The sequence below is a fragment of the Trachypithecus francoisi genome, unplaced genomic scaffold, assembly GCF_009764315.1.
Source record: "Trachypithecus francoisi isolate TF-2019V2 unplaced genomic scaffold, Tfra_2.0 Lachesis_group0, whole genome shotgun sequence".
NCBI classification, from domain to species: domain Eukaryota; kingdom Metazoa; phylum Chordata; class Mammalia; order Primates; family Cercopithecidae; genus Trachypithecus; species Trachypithecus francoisi.
In genome coordinates this window covers 17964521-17992025 of record NW_022681453.1, presented here as the reverse complement: position 1 = coordinate 17992025, position 27505 = coordinate 17964521, and the positions used below count along the sequence as shown (strand labels likewise).

The window sequence follows — 27505 nt, the reverse complement described above, 5'->3', positions numbered from 1 at the left end:
TGGAAAAGCTGCAGCAAGTTTTCCAGAAGATTTAGATAAGATTATGGATGAAGGGGGCTACACTAAACACGATTTTCAATGTAGATAAAACAGCCTTCTGGCCAGGGCCAGTGGCTCACACCTCTAACCCCAGCACTTTGGGAAGCAGAGGTGGGAGGATCACTTCAGGTCAGGAGTTCGAGACCAGCCTGGTCAACATGGCGAGACCCTGTCTCTACTAATAATACAAAAATTAGCCGGGCATGGTGGCATGTGCCTGTAATCCCAGCTACTTGAGAGGCTGAGGCAGGAGAATCGCTTGAACCTAGGAGGCAGGGGTTGTGGTGAGCCGAGATGGTGCCACTGCACTCCAGCCTGGGCAACAGGGCAAGGCTCCATCTCAAAAAAAAAAAAAAAAAAAGAAAAGAAATAAACAGCCTTCTCTTGGAAGAAGCTGCCATCTCGGATTTTCATGGTTATCAAGAAGTCAATTCCTTGGCCGGCGCGGTGGCTCAAGCCTGTAATCCCAGCACTTTGGGAGGCCGAGACGGGCGGATCACGAGGTCAGGAGATCGAGACCATCCTGGCTAACACGGTGAAACCCCGTCTCTACTAAAAAAATACAAAAAATTAGCCGGGCGAGATGGCGGGCGCCTGTAGTCCCAGCTACTCGGGAGGCTGAGGCGAGAGAATGGCGTAAACCCGGGAGGCGGAGCTTGCAGTGAGCTGAGATCCGGCCGGCCACTGCACTCCAGCCTGGGCGACAGAGCGAGACTCCGTCTCAAAAAAAAAAAAAAAAAAAAAAAAAAAAAAAAAAAAAAAGAAGTCAATTCCTGGCTGCAAAGCTTCAAACGACAGGTGGACTCTCTTATTAGGGGCTAATGCAGCTAGTAGCTTTAAGTTGAAGCCAATGTTTATTTACTATTCCAAGAACCCTAGGGCCCTTAAGAATTATGCGAAATGGGGGCAGGTGTGGTGGCTCACGCCCGTAATCCCAGCACTTCGGGAGGCAGAGGCGGGTGGATCACGAGGTCAGGAGATTGAGACCATCCTGGCTAACACGGTGAAACCCCATCTCTACTAAAAATACAAAAAATTAGCTGGGCGTGGTGGCGGGTGCTTGTAGTTCCAGTTACTCGGAAGGCTGAAGCAGAAGAATGGCGTGAACCCCGGAGGCAGAACTTGCAGTGAGCTGAAATCGCGCCACTGCACTCCAACCTGGGTGACAGAGAGAAACTCTATCTCAAAAAAAAAAAAAAGAATTATGCGAAATCTACTCTGCCTGAGCTCTATAAATAACAATAAAGCCTGAATGACAGCACATCTACTTGCAGCATGGTTTACCGATTTTTCTTCCTTTTTTTTTTTTGAGACGGAGTCTCACTCAGTTGCCCAGGCTGGAGGACAGTGGAGTTATCTTGGCTCACTGCAACCTCCACCTCCCAGGTTCAAGCTATTCTTCTGCCTCAGCCTCCCAAGTAGCTGGGATTACAGGTGCACACCACCACACCTGGCTAATTTTTGTATTTTTAGTAGAGACAGAGTTTCACCCATGATGGCCAGTCTGGTCTCGAACTCCTGACCTCAAGTGATCCACCCACCTTGGCCTCCCAAAGTCCTAGGATTACAGGCATGAGCCATCATGCCTGGCTGGCTTTCTGAATATTTTAAACCCACTGTTAAGACCCACTGCTCAGAAAAAAAGATTCCTTTCAAAATATTGCTGCTCATTGACAATGCACTTGGTCTCCATCAGAGCTCTGATGGAGGTGCGCAAGGAGACAAATGTTGTTTTCATGCCTGCTAACACAACATCCATTCTGTAGCCCATAGACCAATTTCAATTTTCAAGTCTTTTTTTCTTTTGAAATGGAGTCTCACTCTGTTGCCAAGGCTGGAGTGCAGTGGCGCGATCTCAGCTCACTGCAACCTCCACCTCCCGGGTTCAAGTGATTCTCCTGCCTCAGCCTCCCTAGTAGCTGGGATTACAGGCACCCACCACCATGTCTAGCTAATTTTTGTATTTTTAGTAGAGACAAGGTTTCACCATGTTGGCCAGGCTGGTCTCAACCTCCTGATCTCAGGTGATCCGCCTGCCTCCATCTCCCAAAGTGCTGGAATTACAGGTGTGAGCCACCGCACCCGGCTAGTTTTGAGTGTTTGTTACTTTTTAATGTTGTTACCTTTGTTTTAATGTTTAATTGTAAACTTACGTAATTAAAGAAAAAAATTTTTTTTTGTATTTTTTAGTAGAGACAGGGTTTCACCATGTTGTCCAGGCTGGTCTCGAACTCTCGACCTCAAATGATACACCCGCCTCAGCCTCCCAAAGTGCTGGGATTATAGGTGTGAGTCACTGAGCCTGGACTTAACTTTTAATAATAGTTGTCTTTAACAACTGGCTCAAAAAATTCCTGAAAATTTAATAATATACCTGCTTCTAACATACCACATCTGAGGCTCCCCCAGGGCAGGCCCTGTCTTTCCTCATCAGACTGATTTGGGCTCTGCCATCAGGACCTTCTCACTTGCCAAGAGGGGGAGGATAATGTCTGCCCCTTGACCCCAGGGCCTTTCCCAAGCTTGGAGGCGGCACAGTGCCCAACAGCTGCTCTGAGAGGCAGACTGTTGAATAATCAGAAAACAGACAGCATGCATGAGCCAGGGTCACTGGTGGGTTCATCCAACCTGCAGTTAGGGGCAGCAGCTGCTCCTGAGATCCCAAGCAGGACCCCTACTCAGAGAACAGCCCCCAACTCTCCCAGACACCTACCCAGACCAGAAACATGCTCTCCTCGTCTGATCACAGGGCCAGAACTCTCCGTTGGTGCTTCCCTAAAGGGCTCTCCCAGCCTCTCAGACACATCAAGAACATGCTTTGGGACTGCCTCTCAGACCAGCCCCGATATGCACTCGGCTTATATTCTCTTCTAGGAAGCCTGTGGTCAGGAGGGTTCTGGACTTTGCATGGACCACGTTGTGTGTTTCAAGGTAGGACCTGGCATCCAAAGGGGTCAGGCGGAGGCTTCTACCACCCAGTCTCTGCCCTTGACTCACAATGGGGTCTGGCCTGCACCCTCTCCCCCTTGCTAGGTGGGGCCTTTCGGGGAGTTCAGGGACAGCCTAGTCACGGTCTCTGCCCTTGGGTAAGTGTTGGTGCCATTCCCCATCTCCAGGGGCAGAGGCCACACATTGAGACTGTAGAGCGGGGTTGGGGGGCACTCACTGATGAGGGCCGACGCTGTGTCCAGCTTGGGATCATATGGACACTTGCCCTTCCCTGACTCGAGTCGCTCAGGCTCCAAGTAGAAGATATAATCCTGCAAGGTAGAGCGGGGTTCAGCATGATCCAGGCCAGTCCCTCAGCCAGGAAGTGTAAAGTTACCAGGCTTCCAGGGTGAGAATGAGCCCCCAGGCATATCCTGAGCCCACCCCCTACACTCCCCAGAGCTCCTTGGCCTTAAACTCCATCCAGCCAGGTCTCCCAGGGCAGAGCCATGCTGTGGGCTCCAAGGGAGGTGCTTCCTAGTCCCAGGTCTTAGGGAAGACCTGGGGATCAAGTCTCAAGGGGCCCTGCCTTGGGGGCTATGCAATGGACATGGAGTGGGCTTGTAGGGGCTGAAGCCCCTCCATGCCAACTGGCTCACAAAGACATTGGCCAAGACCCCCTGGACTACAGAGGCACAGCTCTTTGCTGTGGCTGCCTGTCTTGGGTCAAGAAGGAGTTGCAGACCTGGCCAGGGTAGGAGTGACTGGTTAAGGGCCTGGGGTCCTGCCCTTTGCCATCAGGTCTGTCCAGGCCAGAGAGCTCTAAGGTTACTGTATCCTCAGGCTTTGTGTCCTACCTGTAGTCCTCAGGATGGACCCATGGGCCATGACCTTTCTCCTGCCCCTCAGCAGAGCCCCCAGGCTCCACGTCTCCCCAGGGAGCCAGGAGTCAAGGAGTCCAGCCCAGACCACATGGAATTCACAAAGCTCCCCCATGCCTCCCAGCCCAGCCTGGAAGATGCTAGGAGGAAGGCTGGAAAAGGCACTGGGATGGGGTAAGCACACAGGCCACAAGAGAAAGCCAGGCAGAGGGAGGGAAAGGGGCAAGGAGAGAGGAACAGAGGCAGGAGGAGGTGGCAGCAGGTGGCAGGATGGCGATGGGAAGGTGCACACAGGCCTACGTCCAGTTACACTCTGCACACATGACTTACTGCACACACAGGGGTGCATACACAGCTCTGAACGTATCACTGCCAGCACACGGAACCCCCTGCTCACACTATGGACACACACACACAGAATCCACATGATCCTGCATTTCTGCACTCTCCACCACAAACATGCTCTGTCATTCGCCGGCAGCCCATGCCCCCCTGCCCGCCCCTGCCCAGCCCCAGCTCTCCCAGACCAGACCCAGGTCATGACTAACGGACAGATACCACCCGGGAGAAGAGTGCCCCAAGCACGTGAGTGTGCAGGACACCTGTGTCCACAGATGACCCATGGGAGGCATGGGGCACGGACACTTGGGAGTAAGGTGTCAGACTGCACTCATGTGCCACTTTCTACTCTGGGTGCTGAGTGAGGAGGGCCCACATCCACACTGTTGTGTGCTCTTGTGTGTCTACACACATGCGTGCTGAGGGCTAAGGCATGGCTGTCCCCAGGGCTCCTGTCTTCCCCACCTGGCGGCTTCATTATTTCTTGCCTGTAGGGGTCACACTGAGGCTCACATGAGTCCAGCTGGGCATGCCTTCTGAGCCTGAGGGCACTTCAGGGGAAGGGGTGGGGACAGGGTGTGGGCACAGAGGTAGAGGGGAGGCCCTAGGGAGGCTGGCCTCAGGTGCAGCCCCAGGGTGAGTTCCGCTCAGAGGCAGTGCTGCCTGGAAAAGGCCTGGAGGGATGAGGCCCACCTGGCGTGGGGCTGTGGGCGTCGGGCGGAGGGCACCATCTGTGGCTCTGCTGCCGCGGCCTCTGACCGCCTGCATCTGGGTCCATGGTGTGACCTGAGAAGATGAGGAACAGGGGTTAGAGCTGAGGGTGGCAGGGGCTGGGGGAGCGGGCTTGGGCTGCCAGCCTCTAACACCACACAGGCCAGGAACACACGCGAACACGTGGGACCCCAGAGCACGTCTATGCGTGTGCACATACATACACACAGGCTTGGCACACTCCTGCACACACAGGTGCCCCTCAGATCCAGTCACTCTCACACATGCCCTACAAGTTCACGTCAGCTCACACACATGCCCACATGGAAATGGAAAAGGGTGGAAGCAGGCAAGAAGGGGCAGAGCTGGGGAAGGGGCAGCTCCCCACAACCCTGGCCCTGGGGGAAGAAGGCAGCTCTCCCCCAGGCCACATGGTAGAAGCTGACCCAGGTGTCCAGTCTCCTGTTGCAAGGCCCACACCAGGCCCTCTGACTCAGCCGTGGGGGCACGGTCCACAGGCATAGTCAAGAGAGCTGTTGCCACGTATGGAGCAAGTGCTTACTACGTGCCAGGCACAGTGCTAGGAGCTTTGGGAGCTTTAGCTCACTGCCTCCTCCTCGCACTGACCTGTGAGAAAGGCAGCGGTTAGCTCCATTTTCAAGTGAAGAAACTGAGGCTCAGTGAGGTGAAAGAAGTCACTCACCCAAGATCACAAGGCTTGGAAGTGGCAGGGCTGCAGCTGAAGCCCCTCCTCCCATCAGGACCCTGGGATGCAGCCACCAGTGGGGGAAACACAGGGCCAGGGTGGCTGGGGCTTACCTGGGCACGGCGTCCGCGGTTCACATAGGTGCACATGGGGTTGTAGGCACCTGTCCCGCACACATACAGATGTGTTCGGTTCCAGGGCTGGATGAGCCTGACGAAGTTCCCACACTCGCCCTGGGGCCAGAGGGAAGGCTGCATAGGTGCCCTGGCCAGGCCTGCCCCCTCACTGGAGTCACCTGCCCCCCTTCCCACCTGTGGATCCCACCAAACTCACGTTGCCATCCTTGCCTGAGAGCACGCATTCCTCAATGCGCTGTGGGGAGGCTGCCCAGTGTATCTGCAGAGAAGGGGATCAGAGGGTGCAGCCTTCTGGACATGCCCTGAGCCCTGGGGCTCCATGCCCACCCCACGTCCCACATCAGGGTCAGCCCTTACAATGAGGGGCTCGCGGTTGATGTCGTGCAGGTCCAGGGACAGCACGTAGTCCTTGCTGCCCACATACATGCGGTCGTGGTCCTCATCCTTGAGCAAGATTCGGTAGTCGGTTGTGTTGAGCAGGAAGTTGAAGAAGTGGGCAGTGCCTGTGGCCTTCAACTCTGCAGGTGGAGGGCAGGGCACCAGTTAGGACCTTCAGAACACCATCCAGCCATACCCCCTCTGACAAAGGGGAGACTGAGGCCCTGAGGTTCCCCTCAGGACTCCCACCACACAGTGGTCTTTTTTTTTTTTTCTTTTTATGAGATCAAGTCTCACTCTGTTGCCCAGGCCACCGTACAGTAGCGAGACTGCAGCTCACTGCAACCTCCATCTGCTGGGTTCAAGCGATTCTCCTGTCTCAGCTTCCCAAGTAGCTGGGATTACGGGTGTCAGCCACCATACCCAGCTTATTTTTTGTTTGTTTGTTTTTTGAGACGGAGTCTCACTCTGTCGCCCAGGCTGGAGTGCGATGGCACAATCTCGGCTCACTGCAACTTTCGCCTCCCGGGTTCAAGCGATTCTCTTGCCCCAGCCTCCTGAGTAGTTGGGATCACAGGCACACCCCACCGTGCCTGGCTAATTTTTGTACTTTTAGTAGAGATGGGGTTTCACCATGTTGGTCAGGCTGGTCTTGAACTCCTGACCTCGTGATTCACCCACCTCAGCCTCCCAAAGTGCTGGGATTACAGGTATGAGCCACTGTGCCCAGCTCACACAGTGGTCTTAAACCTCCAGCTTCCCTTCCTGAATCCTTCTCAGCTCCGTCTTCAGTCCCTGACAGACTGGGAGGACAAAGTGGGACAGGTAGGCAGGCCAGAGAAGGCACCACATCCAAAGCTAAACCCCTGATTCATAGACAGCCCTAGCTAGTCTCTGGGACCCAAAGAAAGGGTGGTGGGTGCGGGCCAGGGTACGCAACAGCATCAAAGAGTTTTTGCTCAGGTGGGGGTTAATGCTCCCACGCTCAGGGTGGGGCCAGCTTCACGCAGGGGCTGAAAAGGGTTAATGAGCAGATAGGGGTGTGGCCGGGTATATCTGGGACAGCCCGCAGACTCTGGCATGGAGCCTGGATGCCCTGTTCTTACTCTGGCTGCCCACCAGGCAGAGGGCACAGCCGGTGCACAGCAAGGTCCTCACTTGGTCTGAAGCAGGTTAGCCAGGAGACCAGAAAGCCCTGCTGGACGTACTGCCCTACAGACCCCAGCTTCCCCCAGATCCTACAAGGCTGCTAATGGTGGAACTCTCAGGCCACCTTGAATGATCCAGGACAGTCATTTCTTTTTTTTTTTTTTTTTTTTTGAGACGGAGTCTTGCTCTGTCGCCCGGGCTGGAGTGCAGTGGCCGGATCTCAGCTCACTGCAAGCTCCGCCTCCCGGGTTTACGCCATTCTCCTGCCTCAGCCTCCCGAGTAGCTGGGACTACAGGTGCCCGCCACCTCGCCTGGCTAGTTTTTTGTATTTTTTAGTAGAGACGGGGTTTCACAGTGTTAGCCAGGATGGTCTCGATCTCTTGACCTCGTGATCCGCCCGTCTCGGCCTCCCAAAGTGCTGGGATTACAGGCTTGAGCCACGCGCCCGGCCCAGGACAGTCATTTCTGAGAAAGAGGCTCTCTCCCTGGTGCTACAACCCTGGGGTCAGGGTTCAACTGGGTCCTCTAGTTTCCTTTTTACATGAGTCCAGCAGCCTTGGCCCTCCAACTCCAGGATGCTGGGGAAAAGTCCTTCCTAAGGATGAAGGACAAGAGGGGGCTCAGCCAATGACAGACAAAGGACTCCTAGAAGCTTGGGAACCTGCCTCCAAGGGGAGGGAGAGCCGAGGGGTCCCCTTGGCAAGCCTCTTCTCCACCCACCCCCAGCTATCTTTAGCTCAGTAGAAGAGGGAACATTGTAATGAGGATGATGAATATTCACACGCAAAGGGGGCTTAAGATAGCAGCACAGAGAAGAGCGCATGCGTATATACACATGGCACAGGCATGCACACGGCGCACACATGTCCTGCTACACATGAGGCACTCACCAAGGGGGTCACACATGTCTCATCTCCCCTCCCCAGCTGGTAACCCATTTCACAGGTGGGGCAGTCAAGGGAGAGGCCTGGGCCAGGCCCCAAGGCACCTGGAGGGGGAGAACAGCTAGGATCTGAGGCCCTAGACACAGCCTGAAGGTGGGGCAGAGGTGGGCTGGGGTCAGAGGGTTCCACCAGCTGACCCAGAGCCCATGTCTGGTCCCAGGACCTCACTCTGAGAAACTAGCGGGTAAGGAAAGGCCTTGCCCTGCCTGGCCCTGACAATGCGGTGACAAGGGAATGCAGGTGATGACCTTGGTCAACCACTGGGATGCAGGGACGCCGAGGGATCAAAGGACCGATCCTGCCTGGCGATGGCCTCGCCCGCCTGTCCGGCGGCGCCTCTGAAGTCCTGGGCAGGGCGGCCTGGGCACCTGTCCTGCACCTGTTGTTGGGCCACACGGAGTCCGCCGCCTGGCCACTCACCCACAGTAACAACAGGAAAGTAAACATTCCCCCACCCCCAGGGCTGGGAAGTGGCCAGAGAGGAAGTGGGGCTGCCAGTGGAGGCCCCCCAGGCTGGGACAGCCCGCCAGGGGTTATTTATACCCTGGCTGGGGGCATGGCTCAGTCGTGCCCTTACCTGTCCCCTGGGCTAGGGGGCACTTTGGGGGCAATGGCAGGGGGAGGGGGTACAGGCTTAAGTGGGTGCCTTCAGACACAGGCACTCCGGGTAAGGGGAAGCTTCAGCCATCAAGCCCCCAGGAACCCAATCAGCCATAATCCCCCCGCTCCAATCGTGCCCAGCCTTGGGCCTCTACAATCTCAACCCTGCACCATGACTTCCAGAGCCCAGGGCCCAAGTCTGGGTCCCCCACCCTCTTGCAAAGCCCCAGCACTCCCAGGCTCCAGCTCCCTCTGTGAGAAAGGAAGTAGAGAACACTCAGAAGATGAGGAAACTAAGTCCCAGCTTAGGGGCAAGAGATTAGCCTCGACCCTCTCTGCCTCCTGCCCCCAGTCTGGCCCTTAGTGGAGGTCGGGGTGGAGGGAACCCCTTGCTCAGTTATCAAACACCCGCTGTGCACAAAGCCCTGTGCTCACAATACCAAGGGCACAGGGAAGGATGCCAGAGTGCTTGGGGGTGGGATTCCCACCCAGGTCCATGGCTGAAGGAGGGGGAGGCCCAGGGGAAGCCAGTCCTGGTGGTAGAGACTGCTTGCCAGGAGGGCCAGTGCCGGAAGGTGACTCGCTCCCTATGGACAGGGCACATGACTCAGGACCTGCAGGACCCCTCCCAGTGGCCACAGGATATGGCGTCAGTGGCTCTGGTGTCACAGGATGTGATGCTTTGATCACTGTGAAAACAGTGTGGGGGGAGAGGGGAACCCCAGGAGGCCGTGCATGGTGGGGAAGGGGTGGGACCCAGGGTCAGGGATCCTTGGCTGTGGCTTGAATTTCTGGGTGAGCTTCATGACCTGAGTTGGGGGCACTCTCGCTCTCTGACCCTCATTCTCCAATCTATACCATCTCTCAGGCCCTCCTGGTACTGACACTCAAAGTGACCCTGAGGATCAGTGACCCCGTTCTGATCTCAGAGAGAGGCTCACAGCCTGGCATGCCTCGGGTCTTCCCCCAAACCATCCTTCATGGGTGTCTGCCTTTCAGGGAAAGTAGAGTGGGATGGGGTCCCAAGTCCTTCCCCAAGGAAGCAGGCTTCCAGGTGTCACTACCTTTTGTAGGACATTCACCCCCATTCCCACCCCAGCTACCCCATTTCCTAGTGCTAGACTGGGGAGCAGAGAGGGCTATAAAGCAGGAAGGGGCCTCCTGTGGACTCAGCTCCAGCCTTCCCAACCCCAGGGTGTCCCTACCCCAACCGCAACCTACAGGAGTAGAGCTAAATCCCAAATCATTCATCCAAACCCAGACTACCAGAGGGGAACCAAGGTGGAGAGGGGTGGGAACTTCCCCGGGTCCCAGAGCAAAGAAGGTATAAAGTTCCAGCCTTCTCAACCCACAGCTGGACTTCTTATCCCACTCATGCCAGACTGTAGGTGAAAATTGAAACAAGGGGCCCTGTGACAGCCCTGTACTCCCAGCTGCAGACAGGAAGACTGAGGCCCAAAGGAGAGTGGTACTCACCCCAGGTCACAGGGTGAGAGGCAAAACTGGTGTCCTGTCCCCTGCTCCCCACTCCACCATGAGGCAAAGGAACTGGGAGCCTTCATTCCTCCAAGAAGCCTGGGTCAGAGCAGGGGGTGGGCAAGTAGCCCTGTGTATCCTCCTCCAAAACCTGCCGTCAGCAGGGGCCAGATCCTACCAGGCCCCAGCTCCCTTAAGGGACAGGGACTTGGGACAGAAGGAACAAAGGAACCTGGGACATGAGGTGGCATCCGTGGGGGGCAGGACTGATGCAGACCCAGTCTGGTCATATCCTCAGGCCAGTCCCCACATCTGCTCCACCTGTCCCACGTCCGGCTCTGGCAGCAGGAGCGCCATGCCTCCTCGAATGCCATGGCAACGTTGAGGGAGGGGCTGGGCATGATCAAGGGTTCTGTGGGGATCAGGACTCCAGCCTGGATAAGCTTTGACCTTAGGGGAAGGAAGGGTGGTGTGCCTGGGTGCTGTCTCCTGGGAAGGGCTCCCCACCCCCATACTCTCACCCAGGCTGGGCACAGGTTGGGAGGGGTGACATCCGGGAAAGATTTTCCCGTCATGGGGAAGGAAGAGCCTTTTCTGGCATCAGACACCTCATTTCCGCAGCCGTTCCTGGCCTCCAGGACTCTCGTGGCCATCAAGCACTTGGGGTCCTGGCCCAAAGCAGCCTGGCGCAGGTCCAGAGGCGGGACCTTCTTAGGGCACAGGGGGCTGGGTCCTGGGGGACCCCTGGTCCCTCATCTCTGCGAAGCAGCTGGTGACGCCTTACTTTCAAGGTGGGGGCAGGCGAGGACAGGCACTGAGGAGGCGTGTCCATAGCCCTTACCCGAAGACCCCAAGTGGGCAGCCCCTACCCCTTGCTGCTGGTCTCCAGGACATCAGGTCTGTGTCCAATGAGGCATGGGCTGCTGAAAAAAAGGGGTCTTGGAGCAAAGGTGGGCAGCCCGCCCCCTTGGTTATAGCCCCACAAAGCAGCAGGCCCTGACTGACAGCATCACCTCCCCCGGCAGTGATGGGGACTGGGGGTGATAGACAGATCCCTGCAGCCTAGCTCAGACCTCTGACCTCGAGTGAGCCGGTACAGCCCCAATCCCCGAGCTGAAGAGAGACGGGACTGGGGGCTGAGGGGAGGCCCAGGCCTGGGTCTTTGTCAGTGTTTCAGCCCCCAGAAAGACAGACCCCTGACCTTCTGAGGAGGGAAACTGAGGTAGCCAAGGCTATGGTAGCAGTGGCAGCAAGAGGCGTGGCAGGGCCCAGGTGGTTCCTACTGGATACTCCCACAGGATCTAGGAAGGGGTGGCCCCAGCCCTTTTATCACTCCCCCAAAGCTGTGAGGAGCCCCAGAGGAAGGCCTGGGGACTGGGCTGGCCCCCTGGCTCTCAGCCTAATCCTCTTTTAATGAGCGGCCAGCCGGAAGGCCTCAGCCCATGGCCACAGACCTACAACCCCGGGAACCCCAGCCAAGCTAAGTGGGGAGGGCAGAGAGGCCCAGATGCCTTTGCACGTACCTTCCCCCTGCTTGGCACACCCACTTACACCCCAATGACACCCTGATCAGGCCAACCCAGGGCCCAGCATGCGCAGAGATACACCCAAGTGACACCTGCCTTGTGCTCCCACAGACCCACTCTTGGGCACTTACTATTTGTTCAAGCCCAGGTCCCACATGGGGTTGGGCAGGGGAGCCTGATCTGGGGTAGCTCCCTCAGTTCCCCCTTTTCCCCCCATGCTCTGGATGGGAACCCTAGAAGCCAGACCCCAGTTGCACCCTCCCCAGGGAGAGGTTCCAGGTTCCTCTGACCCTAAGCCCCTCGAGATCTGCGCCCCCATACCATCTCTAGCCAGGCTTTCCAGATTGGAGACCCAGAGGGCCTCCCTAGGAGCCACCCACACCAACCCCCACTTCCCCCCAGGTAGGTGAGCCAGGTCGGTGCCAACAAAACCAATTACAGCCACTCTCACCCAATTAGCAACTAATTATGGTCTAGTAGTCCATTCAACATAATTAACATGTAAATGACTCCGCATGTTTTTATTCAATAATCGCTCTGACTGAATTTAATTTAAATGTCTGAACTGGGGACCCAGTTACCGTATTTCACCACCTAGAGCTGCCACTCTAGGAAATGCAGTGGGAAATGTTGGCTCCTCCAGGGCGGAGGGACCCCAAGGCCAGAGGCCAAGGGGACAGACGCCACTGGCTGTGGCAAGGGTGGAGATGGTTATGGTCTCTGTATCCCTGACACATCTATCCCAGGGGTGCAGGGAGTTGGTGAGGTCAGAAGAGCCCCAGAGGGACCCTCAAGATGGGATATCCCCTAGAACAAGGGGCTCCTTTGCAAGGGCTGCTGTAAACATCCCAGCTGTTCAGTAAACACCATACAGGGGTAAGAGCCCAGCTGGGCCAAAACGCCGCTGTATACTTCCCTCCCATTTCAGTGACTGAAGGCTGGGGGCAGGGGGCTGGGGCCAGCAGGTCCAGGCATGCTGTTCCCACGCCCGTTCCGCCCCAGCGCTCACCTACTCCGCCCAGGACAGGATAGGCTGAGGGCACAACTCAGCCTCAAACCAGGAAAAGCCAGAAGTGATGGAGCAGCAGGATCACTCCCTGACTCACCAGCCCAGAACCAGGGGTCCACGCCTCATCCCCGGAGACCCAATGACTTCTGACCTTCTGTCCCAAAAGATGGGGGCTCTCTGGCCTCAGCACCTCCACTGAACCCTGCCTTCGCCATGGTCCCATGCACCTGACCATCCTAGGCCTGGGCTAGTAGTTCCAGAGGCCTAGACGTCCCACTTGGAACTTAACAGCGTGCATGGTTGCCTGTGAGAACACATTTGGGCATTCACCAGCCGGGCAAGTCAGGGCTCCGGCTCAACTTTGGAAGGACACTGTGATCAAGACCTGGCCCTGAGCAGGGGGTGGGAGGAGGTGACCAGACAAGCAGATCACACAGGAATGTGCCCCAAGAAGTATGAACGGGGTGGACAGAGGGGCTTGCTCTGAAGGGGAGGGCTGCACTGATCCATTTCTCAGGTGGGGAGAGTGAAAAGGCCATTCAGTGAGTGCCTCCAGTTTCAGAGACCCCCGGGGGACCCACCCCCTCCTCCCACATTCCAGACCTGGCCCGGAAACCCCTCACTCCTTCCTCCACCACCTCCTCCTCCCCATGACTGCAAAAGACAACAAACTCTCCATGGCTCATTTACTCTGATAAATCACCCAGACAGACAGGCCAGGATGGGACCAACAGGCTGGTGGGTGTCAAGACCCTCCCCCTGTCCTGGGCCCAGCCCCCATCTCTGCAGCCTTCCTCAGATTCCTGCGGTCCCTGTAGCCCCTTCACATCACCCAGCCAGAGATTTCCAGGATGTTCCAGACAGTCTTAGTCCCTCCCCAACATTTTGATGGGGAAACCGAGGTACAGGGCAGACAGATGCGTGCTTGGGGTCAGCCTTGGAGGATGCAGTGAGGCTGGGTTAGGACCTCAGCAGGACTCAGCCGGTAGCCAGTCAAGGGCAGGCAGTGAGCATGCCGCACAGGCCTTGGGCCCAGCCAGGACAGCGCTGATAAAAATGGCAGTACAGGCAGCCCCGGGAGAGGCCCCCTGAAGTGCTACCCACTCAGCCTTGGGGCTGTAGAAGCCCAAAGGGCTCCCAAATTCTCGCTGCTCTGCCAATTGTAGTGTATGACCCTTAGAAGGCAACCGTGCTGACTGAACAGCAGATACCTGAGGCAGTGAACTCTGGCCGGGGGGAAATGAGGGCATCAGCACCGAGCCCCAGGTGGGAAGGAACAAGGCTCTTGGCTGGGTACAGAGACGTCCGAGGAAAGAGCATGTCCGGGTAGGAAGCCAAGAGGGGTGGCAAAGGGAGGGGTGGAGGCAAGGGAGAGTAGGGAGAGGAAGGAAGGAAGAAGAGTGGGGGAAGGGGGATCCGGAGCTGAGGCTTCCTGATCCCTGGAGGGGCCGGTTGCTTTGGGTCTGTCTTTGCCCTGCAGAGATGCACCAGATAGCCAGTGCTCTCCCCTCAGCCCGGTGAGAGTGCCAGAAGTTAACCCAGCCCGTCAGCCTAGATGAGCCCTGCTCCTTCCCCAGCAGGCTAGCCCCCCCATCCTAGGCCAGCAGCCACTGCCCAGACCCCATTCTTTGCTGGGTCAGGACTGGTGGTCAGGGACTGGAGCCCAGGAGGCCTCCACCCTCTCCCTGGGGCTGCCCAGCAGCCTGGGTTGGGGGCTGTAGGCCTGCCAAGCTCTGGCACCCATCTGAGCTAGGCTTTGGATTCAGACCATAGCCTTCTGGCATCCAGGCCTCTGGCAAAGGCCCTCTTGCTATTTCTAAGAAAAATGCAGCAGGAATCCTCTCTGCTTCTCCAAAGTTCCCAGGGCTCCTTGAGGCGGGGCTCAGATTCCCAGGATAGCACCAGGCCAAGCCAGGCAAGCATGCTTTCTGCCCAGCCCTGCAGATGCTTGAGTGAGCAGCCCAGGTCTGGTCACCCCAGCACACACGGCAGGAGCTGAAGCAGCATTCACAGAAGGAGTTATTGCAGCCAGCTGTGCACCCCAACCAGGCCTTGGAGCCAGTCTCTAGGGAGCTACTTCCAAGGCCTCACTCCCGCCAAATGCATCCATATCACTGGAATTTTTCCACAATACATATTTAGTACCTCTGCCATGAGGAAAAAGAACGTAAACACCAGAAACAGAAAGTATAACTCCACATCTTTGTCCCAAAAGCAAGACTGCATCTAGCATCTGTCCTCTTCCCCAGGTGCTGCACCACATGCACCCTCCCTGTGCTCCGGTTCTTCCCTCCCCCACAACCTCCCCTCCCCTGCTCGAGATGCAGCCTCCTCCATGAAGCCTGCCCAGATACCCATCGTAGGAATTTTCCTCCTCCTGACCCTACTCTACCCACCCCACAGGGCTCAGGGTCCTTCCTGGAATCATTTCCAAATACCATCTCCCTTACCAAAAGTTAGAATTCTGGAGGAAGGGGTGAGGTAGTTCAGGACTCCTTGGGGCATGCCCCTGGACCTGCCCTCACCTGCCTACCAGCCTCAGGATCGCTCCTGGTGACTGAGATTTCTTCCACAGTGACCATACTCACACAGCTAATCCTCCTGACAACACAATGAGGCCAGTATTGTTCTTACTCCCATTTTCCAGAAAAGGCAGTGGGAACACGGAATGACGTTGACCTAGCAAGGTCTACCAGCGGCCAGGATGCAAGCAAGACAGTCTGAGCCCTCATGATGCTGCTTCCACAGGGCCACTGCCATTCCCACCTTACACAGGAGAAACCAGGGCTCAGAGAGGCTAAGCCACTTGGCTGAACTTACACAGCTAACACTGGTAGAACTGGGTTTTGCCTTTAAGACCAGCCAGCTCAACCACGACCACCACCACTTCTGCATTACACCAAATTTAAGCACCCCACTCTCCTGAGTGAGGAGATGGAGGTCTCCCAGGAGTCAAGGACCAGGTACCCATGGCCCTAAAGCCACCTTCTGAGCTATTAGCACCTCTGGAGGGGTCAAGGGGCCGGAGGTGCATACACACAGGTGCAGACAGCCAAGAGCCCACTCTGAGGTTCTGTCTCCCAAGCTGCAGGGTGAAAGATGCCTTTATGGGCTGGGGTGAGATTTTTATCTTGGCGGTTTCTCTTTAAATTCTTTACGATTATGAAGCAGCGGGGGCTGCCAAGGAACATGATTTACTCCTTGAGCATGCACCAGCTCCTCGCTTAGTGCCAAGGGAAGCTGGAGCCAGGGAGGGAGGGGCAGGCATCATGCCAGGGAACCAGAGACAAGGCCTGTGCTGTGGAGGCCCAGCCAGTGGCGGTCCAATCTGAAGCTCCACTGGATCTGGAAGGCCACATCTGAAAGCCCCAGCCCCTGGCCTGGCTGACCCAGGCTGGGCGTCAGGCAGGTTCTCAGGCAAGCACAAGGACCCTATCTCCATTCTCTCCAAAGACCAATTCCTCGCCAGTTGGGGGATGGGCAGCTTCCAGGACCTCCCAACTCCAAAGCCGCTACTTCCAAATCTCTCAGGAGTAAGGCAGCTCCCATTTCCAGAAAACTGAAACTCCAGATCTGGGCTCAAGGGATCTGGGCTCAAGGGATCTGGGCTCAAGTTCATGCTTTGAGTCTTCCTTCCTCATCATCCTGGAACACCCACCATCCCTGGCTTGTGAGCTCCAACCCCCACTGTAGCTGCCAGAGCCTCCTGACTCCCACCCAGCTCCCTGGTGCCACATTGGCTTCAAAGCTCCTGGGCCTCCTCCCCCTCCTCCCCCACCAAAACCCATGCCTTGCTCTGGCTGGCCAAGGAGCCCCTGGGGGACAAGAGCAGATCCTCTAGCTCTCCAGCCCCACCCCTACTCCTGCACCAGGACTGAGGGCTAAGGCCCCATCAAGGCTTGCTAGAGGCACCTCAACTCACACGAACTCCTGAGCGGAAGTCAATGGGCTGTGACCCTTCCTAATCTCTAATCTCATCATCTCCAAACCTGACAACCTTGGTCCTCTGATGCCACATGCAAACGATGTGAGCAGTGGCACTGTTCTGGACCATTGGCCCAGAGGGCCCAAACTCCAGGCTGCTCTGGAACACGAGCCCTTTCCTCTCTTAGGCCCTGATGTTCCCATCTCTGACATGAGAGGCTTTGCTAGGGACCCTGCTCAGTGGAAGGGCTGGAGTGATGGAGGGCTGGATTTATAGGCTGGAAATAAGCAAACCCCAATTCTGTTGCTTCAGCAGACAGAGGGCATGGGGAGCCTGCCCAATGCAACCCCAGCCCTTTCTTTGGGAAACAAGGCTAGGAAGGCTAAACCAGAACTGCAGAATACTGGAATCTTCCTTGTTCTTAGCTCATGCGAAGGGTCTGTGCCTCCAGCACCACCACCATCCCTGCCCTCCACTCTCAGTCCTGGGACAGACTCAGGCATCAGGCAGAGCCAGGCTCCATCTCAGTCCTGCTCCTGAGTGACCTGGGAAGCTGCTCGGCCCCCGCAAGCCTCCTTCCTCACAGGAAACCTAGGCAGACCCTCCTCAGGCCTTGGAGGGACCATTGCTTGGTTATCCTCATGGGCTCCTACTACTATTTCGATTATGTTCATCTTTCCTGACCTCCCCTGGCAGGGTGACCTTCTGCTCCCTCTCCCTACTCCTGCCTCAGCTTCCCTAGCAGCACAACCATCTCTTGTCATCACAGGGTCCTTCTACCCCACCAAGCATCTCTTGGCCCCAATCCCTGGCCAAACCCAGCCCAGGCAGCAGCAGTGTGTCGTGGGGTAGCTTCCTGGGAAAAAGTAAACACTCCCCAGGCTGAACAAAGGGCCTGGCAGGGCCCTCACACCTCCCTGCTGCTGCCACAGAAGGAGGTGGTGCCCCAGAGCCTGGGTCATCTCAGGGTGGCGGAAGGAAGAGCTTTTTCTCTAAGACCTGGTAGTGATTCTGGGGTGAAGGGGACTCCAGGCCCAGGCATGGATGGGTGAAGGAGGGAGGGTCTGTCCAGGCTTTCAGCCCAGGCTCCACTCTCTCAAGAGTGAGGAATGAACAAACCCCTCACCTGCTCCTGGAAATCTTTTCCATTTGACCCTCACTTTTGCCTGATCTTGGCTGTGCTGCTGAAACCCAGAAGCTGGGCCATAGGAGGCCCCTAATCTGAGGGAACCCTGGGCTGCTTGACCCTCACACCCTCCTGGCTCTAGACCTGGCTGGGGTGCCCCGGCGGATGGGCGGGCAGCAAACCCAAGCCTGGCCCAGTTCCTGCCTTTGTTCCTTTATCTACCCTGGGCAGTATGGCCCCTTATGCCAGCACCTCCAGTTTGGAGGGTCCAGCCCTACCCAGGCGGGAACTGGCACCTCCCCACTGCAGCACGACCCAGGGCAGGGCAGGGAGTGCCCAGCCTGAGCTCCTGAGGCCTGGGGTGTCAACTGCCGTGTCTATCCAAGGCACAGATGAAATAACTATGACATGGAGCCACAGTGACCAGAAGTGCTTCTGAGAGTAACCTTCTCTGTGCCACCCACGTGTACCCTGGGAGGAAGATGGTGGAAGCCATTTCTTGAAGTGTTGGTCTCCATTCTCACTCCACACACACTTGGTGAGGGCCTGCTCCTCACTGAGGGCCACTTCATGTGTGCATAACCAGGCTGAGACCACCCAGTGTGTGGGGATACACAGGGCCTGGTACACAGCAGGTGCTGGGCTCCTAGGTGGCCCTGCAAACTGGGTGTCCATTGCTTTTTCTTACAGCTTGACTGTGAGCACCCCATCTTGTTCACCACAGAGTCCCCAGCACTCAGCACAGGGCCTGCCATACAGTAGGAAGTGACATCTAAGCACAAAATTAGGACACGAGGCCAGGTGGGAACAGGGAAGGTTATTCAGGGCAGGGGAACCTGCCTGTGCAAAGGCACAGGGGCCCTGGGATGGGTGGCCCCAGGCATGCTGCAGCCCCACCTCAGGCAGCCACGACAGGCAGCACCCAGGCTGGCTGCCAGCGAGCTCAGCTTTTAGTCACTGCGGGTGTCGGCTTCAGAGCTAATTGAGAGGGAATCGACCCAGCGCAATGTGGGCACCGGCAAGGCCAGGACACCAGGGTTCTATTTCTGGCTTTGCCTCTGCCTCTTGCCTGACCTTGACCCAGCCCTTGCCTGAGCCTCAGTTTCTCTCTTTGGCAAACAGGAACAAAAGCCTTTGCCCCTGGAGGTCCAGGGAGGCTTAGAAGGAGCATGCGGAAGACCTCTCTCTGTCTTGTCCCTCCTGCTTGCTTGCATGCATGATGACAAAAACAACACCCAGAGTGGACGCAAGGTCCCGGGGGTGTGAAGACCAAGCCACCACTCCCTTCCACTATTGGGGGAGGAGACACTCTACTCCCACTGCCAGACCCTGGGCCAGGGAGGGGGTCGGGGGAACTGGCCCCTTCAAGATTTATTAATCTGCTCTGAAGAATTCCACCAGGGAAGGGTGGAGGTATCAGCAGATAAATATCTCACCTTCCTGGGGCGGAGAAGGGGGCTGCTTTTCAGCCCAAACAAATTAACTCTTCTCGGCCCATTTCTCAGGCCCTGCAGGGGACTCCTTCCAGGCACAGCCTCAGAAATTCCAGGAGCTGGTGACTGGGAAGAGGGATGATAAGCAGCTTACTCCCCCACTCCTCCCGTCAAGGGCCAGGGTGGGACGAGGCCAGGGGAGGGGCCCTGCTGGGGGACATGGTGAGGTGGAGGCTGGGCCTCCGCCAAGCCCAAGGAAGGAAAGGTCACCACAGCCTTTCACCCCAATATGGCTGCCCGGAAATCTGGCCAGCCAGGGCTGAGTCGACCCCACCCAGGGCAGGCGGCTGGATGAAGTTACCTCTGGCCAGAGGAGGGCCAAGGCTGAGAACTCCCAATGACCCCAGGTCCCCTAGGCCCCAGCATGGCCACTGCCCCTCACCCTGGGCCCAGGGTAGACTCTTCAGACGACACACACCCTTGAGGAAGTGGCTCTCAAGTGAGCCATCTGTACACCCATGTGTGTACCGTGTGCATGCACCTGCCCAGTGGGTTAAGTGCAATGGTGATGGAGCGGGCGACCAGCCTCTCACTCTGCAGACCCCAGCCCATCACTGAAACCTCCCTGTGACTTCTCATCAAAGTGCTCACTGGAGCTCAGGAGCTCAGGCCCTAACAGTAGCACATGCTCTGCCTGAACCCACCGGTGGCCTCCCTGCCAGTCACAGCCAACAGTCCCCTCCCAGATTCTAGGAACCCTTCCAACTTGGAGACCATAGGAAGGCTCCTCGAGCATCCACACCCCAAGAGAGCAGGTCCTGCTCTTCCAGAGACTCCAGTGTCTGCCCAGCTGCCTGTCCTTCCACCCCAGGGGCTGCTCAGGGCAGGACCAGATGCATAGCAGTGGCAAGGAGGGGCCGCAGCAGACACAAGTTTGGAAGGAGTGACATTGCCACCTCTCCGATTATCATACAGAGAGACATGCCCTACAGACCCCAGGCCACCCAGCTCAGGAACCCACAGTCTGACTCTGGAAGATGCCCAGACTCTGGACTCTTTTGCTAAGTGTCTAAGTGGGTCAGTTCTCCAGCCTTTCTCAGCAAGTCACCACCTCCCTAGTCCCCCTTCTCCCCCACAACCTATATGGCTGTACAATTTGTCCTGGTTTTGTCCTGACCCACCCTCTCTCTCGTGTGCAGAGGAGCCAAGCGCTATTGTGAAGAGAGGATGATTTCTGGGGAAGAACAAAACAGCTTCTTACCTTTGAATGAGAGCCGGACCCGGGGTGTGGCTGGGAAGTGGTCCTGGGTGGGGAAGGCTGGCCAGGCCCCAGTCAGTAGGCAAGCCCAGAGAAGAAGACCGGCGACAAGCATTGTGGGAGGGGCCTAGGGCCCAGGAGGCAGGCTCCACTCTCTAGACACCTGGGAAGGGGAAAAAAAGATTGGAATGTGTGAGGCAGACGGGGGAGTCTGACCCTACCAACATTTCCCTTGTTCATTTTCTATCCAAGGTGAACAAAGAGGTTGATGGGTACCTCCACGCTTCCACCCCCAGCCTGGGGCCATGAATGCCCCTGTGTGCACACCTCATATGCGTTGTTTGTCCTGCCTTTGTCTGGGGAGATAGTACCAATGGGCCCCAGCCTGGGGTCCCCAGAACTGATGGGGGCTGCTAGAGACTCAAACCCTATCCCTCATAGCATGCTGAATTCCATTCACAGGGCCCAGCCCAACCAGGTGATCTTAGTGCTCTTTCCAGCTCCCAGCATGCTTTCTCCTTTCTCCCCTGCATCCACGCCCAATAAAGTGGGTTACTCCTTCTCCCTCCCACCTGGAGGAATGGGGGAACAGATGGGGTGCATCCCTGCCTGCTCCAGCCACAGGTCTTCTCCCAGTACAGAGAAACCTGGACCTGATTATTGCAGTAGAGGGGAGGCACAGGAGAGAGTGGGGGAATGAAGGGGGAATGAAACACATGTGGACAGCCTAAGATGGAAGAGAGGGAGCACCAGTCAGAAAAGGAAAGGCAGAGAATGGCAGAGTCCACTTTTACTAAAATCAAAGCAGGAGAGACCCAGGTCAGACAGGCAGAAGGACTTCCTGCCAGGGAAAACTTCCAGCTCCGCCTCTAGAGGGCAAAGAAGGGAAGACAGGATGGCCAGTGGGCCTGGGGCTAGATCTGGGCCAGCGGCATTGCCCCCTTCAGAATCTCCCACAGCCCCAGCAGGTCCAAGTTGCAATACTGTTTTTCAAATATTGTCTCCCCAGGCAGGCTGGCTGTTGGGTAAACGCAGCCCAGCACCAGTTGTCAGAACATATTGCTCCCTCCCGGCACAAACCAGCGCCAACTCCTACCATCCCCCCCAACCGGATGCACTGCGGGTGGGGGCATCCAGACTGAAAACATGGGCCCCATCCCCCAGATCTACCCTGTGTACTCCCTTCTTCCATGGCAGGCAGGACCCCAGGCCCATCTCTAGGATGCTGGGATGGGAGTTGGCAGTACTATGGCCTGGGACTCCGCTGCCATAGCTGCTCAACGCTGAGGCAAGGCCCAGGCTCCAGTCTGACTCTTAGGCCCCACTCATCAGACCCTGATGACATCCCTAGACCCACCTCCCCCTGCCCTTGCCTCTCCTGCCAAGGCAAACCACTCATGGCTGCTCAGACAGGAAGTGCAGCTTCAGCCTCTTGGCCCACTCCTTATGCAGTGCCCTCTATGTGTACGTTCTCTCCTGAGGGCCTGGCACGCCGCTCATGGTCCTTCCAGATCCCCCATCACATATGCTCCCTCCTGGGGAGGCTGACTGGGGGACGGGGGAATCAGAACCAGCCTCTCCCCAGGTCTGGGAGGCACAAAGCTAGTGCTAACTGAATGGCAGGATCTGAGAAGTGGGGGCAGGTGGGAGAAATGGCTGTGCAGCCACCGTCACCCTCAAGGTGCACCTGGGAGGCCCTGATAACAGTTGTGGATATGCACACATTCACACTTGCAGGCCCACACACGTCCTTACAAGCATGAGTTTGCTCAAGAACTTGACCTGCTAGTGGGGTGGGGCTCAGGGGAGCTGGGAGATACCGTCCTGGTGCAAGATGCTGTCTGAGTCCCTCAGAGAGCTTCGATACTATGTATCCTGGGCTTGTGTCAACCTGCCTCCCGCCTCCCCCCTCCCCATGACCTCATTTTTTCCTGCATCCATGTTCATGGTGACAAAGTCAGTGCCACCAAGGACAGGATTGGAGTCACCCAACGTGTTCAGATAGGTGGGGAGTCTTTCTACTGGGTCCCTACAGGGACTTCCCATCCAAATGCTTTGGCCCTTTAAAGAAGTGAATGGGGGGGGGTGCTCAAGTCTGCTGGGGCCTCAGTCTCAAGTCCAGCCCCCCTCTTGGGCAGCCTGGCAGGTGGGGGAAAGAAGGAGAGGGAAGGAAGAAAAGGAGAAGAAGGACAGAGAGGGAAAGGGAGGGCATTCCCACAGTGCCTTCCCCTCTGCCAGTCCCGAGATGCCTGTCATCCAGCCCCAGTCCCAGAAAAGCCCCCAAGTCACACCAAGCCCAGGCCAGTGGACAGAGGAGGAACAGCCACCGCCACCTGGGAGCCCACCAGGAGGAAAGCAGGGAAGGAGGGAAAAAAGCTGGTGGGAGGGAGCAAGGGAGGGAGGCAGGCGGGAGGGAGGAGGAGAGAGGGAGGAGAGAGGGAGGGACAGAGGAGAGACGCTTGAACAAAGAAACGTGGAGCTGGGGCTGGCAAGGGGTGCAGGGAAGAGGCGGCCAGAGGAAGGAGTCCGGTGGCACTTGGGGCGGGACAGGGGGCCAGGTGGTCAAACTGTCCAGCCGGATCCAGACCACCCAGGCTTGGAGTTGGGGGTGGGGGTGGACAGCCTGCCTCCAGGAAGGGAGGTTGGCTCCTCCGAGCTGAGGACTGCCTGGATGGAAGGGAGGCAGGAACAGGGTCCGTGGGGGAACATGAGGAGATTATCAACAGCACCCCACCCACTACCCAGCCCCTCAGATTCCCTCCCCCCCTTCAACAAGAGCTCTATCTCCTTCTTGGCTCCTCAGCTTCCCCATCCCCCAACACCTCAAGGACCAGGAAGCAGAGCCACCCCAGCATAGCTGGGACTGAAACCCCCCTTTTGTGGCCAGGGTTTCCCAGTCAAGGTCACCTGAGCCTGGCTCCATCCTCCCCCCAAGGTATGCTGAGCAGAGAGTGGCTGAGGCTGGGCTGCCGCCTTCTCTCTGGCCCCTGCTTTCTCTCCGGCCCCCACCTCCCCACTTCCGGGCCTGGCTCCTTCGGAGCTGAGGGGGAGCAGCAGGAGTAGGCGTGCCTGTGCCCCCGCCTGCCTAGACACTATACCCTATGGGGTCCTGGCACACCCCCTGGGTAGCCTGGGAAGAGGCCTCAACCCCCTGGGCTGAGATGAGGCTCCCAACCCCTGGGTGCAGTTTTCCCTTCTCTGCAACTAGGATAACAACTACTGGGAGACTATCTGGGTGAATTCAGGAGGACAGAGGTCCCCAACCTGGCCCAGCTTCAGGGTGGACATACTGGTGTCTTTGGTTGGAGTGTCCCTTACCTCCCCCAAGCAGTAATGTTCTGGTGGCAAAACACAGCTATCTCAATAATTAGGAGTTATTTATCTAGTGGGGCCCCCAGCCCCAGCTCCAGCCAACTCCTGCCAGCACTGCCTCATTCCTAGGCCACTTCGATACCCTCCTGTCCCATCTGCTGGGGCAAGCCCACCAAGCCCCCACCATCCCCTGCCCACTTCACCACTGGGACCCCTGGTTCAAACTAGGAATTGACCGCAGGCTCTCCAAGCTCACCTACACCCTACATACAGCCGTGCCCCTAATCCAGGCAGTACTCTGCTGTAAAAGCAAACCCAAGGTGGCAGCTGGCAGTCAAGGGGCTGGCACAATGCTGGGAGAAATGCCTCAGGACTGGCGGTCCTCCCACCCTGCTGATCTGGGAGACCCCCCACGTGGGGACTGCCAGTATAGCGCTTCCCTTCGGGCTGACCAGTCCTCAAGTAGAGACACTGAGGTAGAGCAGGCGCACCAATGGGGAAGAGCGCTGCCTCAGGCGTTAATGGGAGAGAGAGCTGAGGCAGGCGAAGGGGGATCGGAACTCCCGCTCCAGAAGCGTGAAGGTGGGGGTGTATGAAAGCACCCACCCAGAACCTTGCAGGAAAAAGTTGCTTTGCACATTGGTGACCCCGCAGGCCACATCATCTACACATCCATACGCCGCCCCGTAGGTAAGGGGTCCGGGCCGCCAGGACAGGTAAGAATCCCACCCCAGCCTTGTCGCCCCTATGTCCGCGGGCAGCCCCCCGGCTCCACGAGCCCAGCTCCCCGGACACTTCTGCGGAGTTGCAGTGCCGCGGGTCCCAGAGGGGTCGCGGGGTGGCCCGGCCGCCTGCCCGCTCCCTCCCGGTTCCCGCTGCACTCACCTCTTCCGCAGCGGCGGGGCCTGGGCGCCCGGGCGGCGGCGGCGGCACGGAGCGGCTCCCGTTGGGCCGGTCCGCGCTAGCGGCCCCCCGGGGCCATGGCCCTGCCAGCGACCTCTCGCCGCTGCGCCTCAGCCGGGATCGGCGCCGCGGCCGCGGCTTAACCGGTTCCGCGGGCTTCGGGCGCGTCAGCAGCCGAGGGCCCGGGCCCCAGCCCGGGCCATGGGAAGACTCAGGGGCGCTCGGGGCCGCCTCCCACGGGGCGGGCTGCGGGCGCCCCCTGGCCGGCGCGCCGAGGGCGCATTCCCCAGCGCGGGGCGCGGGCGGTGGCGCGCACTCGGCTTCGAAGCGCTGCGCTTTCCCGGCTGCTGGACCCCGGCCGGGCGGCCGCGCCGGGCTGCACGGTTCCTCGCGGCGTGCCCTGGTCCTGCGCTGCGCTCGGGGCTCTCCGGACGGCCGCGGTTCGTTCGCTCGCTCTGGTCTCGCAGCCGCCGGCGGGACGGGGCGCTCAGACCCGCGCGGGGAGCGCCGGCAATTGGCCGCCCGTGGGCGATATTTGCATAGCGCAGCCCCGCCCCGCCCGGCCCGCCCAGCCCCACCCCCGGGGCGGGACCCGCCCAGCCACCGCCCCGCCCCCGCTCCACCTGTCCGTGGGCCGGGCTCAGGGTTCACAGGCGGTGGGCACCCCGCGCCGGGGGAGGCTAGTCTGCACCCCGCGCCCTCGCCCCCGCTTCGCGGGCGGCGCCCCCGCCCCGCCCTGGCTTTGTCTCTCTGTGAATACACCGCACACATCGCGCCTGGTGTTTACCCGGGCACCCAACTCCCTGGCGAGAAGGGCTGGCTCGCCAGGGAGCAACGAGCCTGCGCTCACCTGAGCACCCCCTTACGCGCCCCCCCCATTCCCACTCGCCGCCGGCGCGCCCCTGGTCCCGTGCGTGGGCCCCGAGGCGCAGAACCCCTGACTGCACGGGCTGCTCAGCAGGTGGCGGTGCAGCCCCCTGGGTCGGCTGACACTGCCGGACCTTCCCGCGGGCTCAGTCTCTAGCCTAGGCCAGATCAGGGGCAGCCCAGCCACACAGCTCTCTCCAGCCCTTCAATGACTCCCTGTGATCACCTCAATCGCCAGCCCCTATTTCAGGCCAGCAGCTCCCACAGACTCTCCTTATAGTTCCAGACTTTAAAGAGGCCAGATTAGCTAGCACCTTCTCTCCTCAAGGGGACACTTGCTTTCAAATGGCCTGGTGATGAGCCAAGGGCTCAGCAACTAAGAAGGGCCTACTGTGACCCTAGGAAGGGATCCTCTGAACTTTCCAAGGTCATGGCCTCACCACCAGGACTACTTCTCAGCCCTGCCCCAGGCACTCTGCGGAGGCCCCCAGGAGCATTGGCCCTTTGTTCTCTCCTTCATCCTCTTCCTGTTCTGTCTTCTGTTCCCTCCTCTTTCTCCTCTCTCCTTTCTCCTCCTCTTCTCCCTCTGCCTCTCCTTCCTTCTCCCCTCTCTTCTCCCTCTTCCTCTCTCCTCTTCTCCCTCTTTTCCATCTCCCTCCTTTTCCTCCTTCTCCTCCCTTCTTCCGGATTTTTCCTTCTCTGCCCTCTCCTCCTCTCCTTCCTCTTCCTCCACCCCATGCATTTCCTTCTCTTCTTCCTCCTCCTTCTTCCTGCTCTTTCCCCTCTTTCTCCTTTCTCTTTTTCTTCTCACTCCTCCTCTCTGCCCTCTTCCTCCTCCCACTTCTCTTCCTGGCTAGCAAGACCTCCAGGAAAAGACGTGTCTCCCTCTGACCCATTGACTGGTTGACTCCAAGTGCAGGGTGGAGCGAGGCACTAGGGATCCTGCTGAGGGTCTCCTGACTCAGGACTTAGAGTGCTTCTTCATGCTCCAAGCAAAGGCAGGGCATTTGAGGTGAGCAAACACCAGCCTGGGGTTATGGAGCTGCTGTGACAGCACATGCACCTCTCCCCTTTGTCACACCTTATTGAAAACACTGTGACAATCCATCTCTCCTCATCCCCACTCATCTGTATGGGGGTCACTCCTGAGGTCACCACCACTGCACCACCATCACCAATACAGCTTAGGCCACCATCTCTATGGCTTCCAATGCCATCCCTTCCATCCTCTCACAGCCTCCATGGTCTCCTTATAGCCTGGCCACTTCTATCACCATCCCCAGTATCATCAGCATCATGCTGGTTGCCACAGAAGAGCTGTCAGGACTTGCCAGAGACTCCAGCATACTGGGTTGGGAAGGAAAGAGGCTCAGTTGATCTGTTCATGAAGTTCCACTCAGACACACAGAATAGGTCCAGCACACAGAGGCCTTCAATGGCAGGTGGACCAGGGAAGTGGGCCAGGAATAGGGCAAAGAACTAGAATTGAGCCTGACTACATAGGGTGGAATGCCAAATCCTTCCTAAGCAATTCGAGAGGGCTGAATAATCATACAAAAAAAAATTGTTGTTGCAGCAGTGAATCCACACTGAGTCCTTGCTCTGTGTCAGTGCTGGGGTGAGCATTTTGTATCATTATAATATGTTGTTATAGTTTGTGCTTGTGTGTGCATATACATATCAGCACACCTCATTTTATTGTGGTTTATCGCGTTTTGCAGATATTGTGTTTTTTGCAGTTGAAGGTTTGTGGCAACTCTGTGTTGAACAAGTCTTTCTGCCAGCACCATTTTCCCAACAGCATATGCTCACTTCATTAGCATTGTTTAGCAATAAAGTATTTTTTAATTAAGATGC

At 57.6% G+C, this 27505-nt stretch overlaps 1 protein-coding gene across 3 annotated transcripts in view; it reads right to left on the bottom strand.

Annotated features, from left to right (window-relative positions):
* The window catches only part of SEMA3F (semaphorin 3F), a 34848-nt gene extending 9612 nt beyond the window's left edge, over nt 1–25236 (bottom strand). Inside the window, exons 1-7 of one of the 3 annotated variants that reach the window (XM_033208101.1) lie at nt 24485–25236; nt 20570–20729; nt 6099–6259; nt 5938–6000; nt 5718–5837; nt 4881–4973; nt 3206–3299 (exon numbers count right to left, since the gene is read on the bottom strand). In XM_033208101.1, coding sequence (XP_033063992.1) covers nt 3206–3299; nt 4881–4973; nt 5718–5837; nt 5938–6000; nt 6099–6259; nt 20570–20681 — 643 coding nt within the window. In that variant the 5' untranslated portion in view covers nt 20682–20729; nt 24485–25236. The remainder of the gene's footprint in view (nt 1–3205; nt 3300–4880; nt 4974–5717; nt 5838–5937; nt 6001–6098; nt 6260–20569; nt 20730–24484) is intronic. The other 2 variants (XM_033208096.1, XM_033208111.1) reach the window with 2 other exon arrangements.
* Between the last annotated feature and the right edge of the window lie 2269 nt (nt 25237–27505).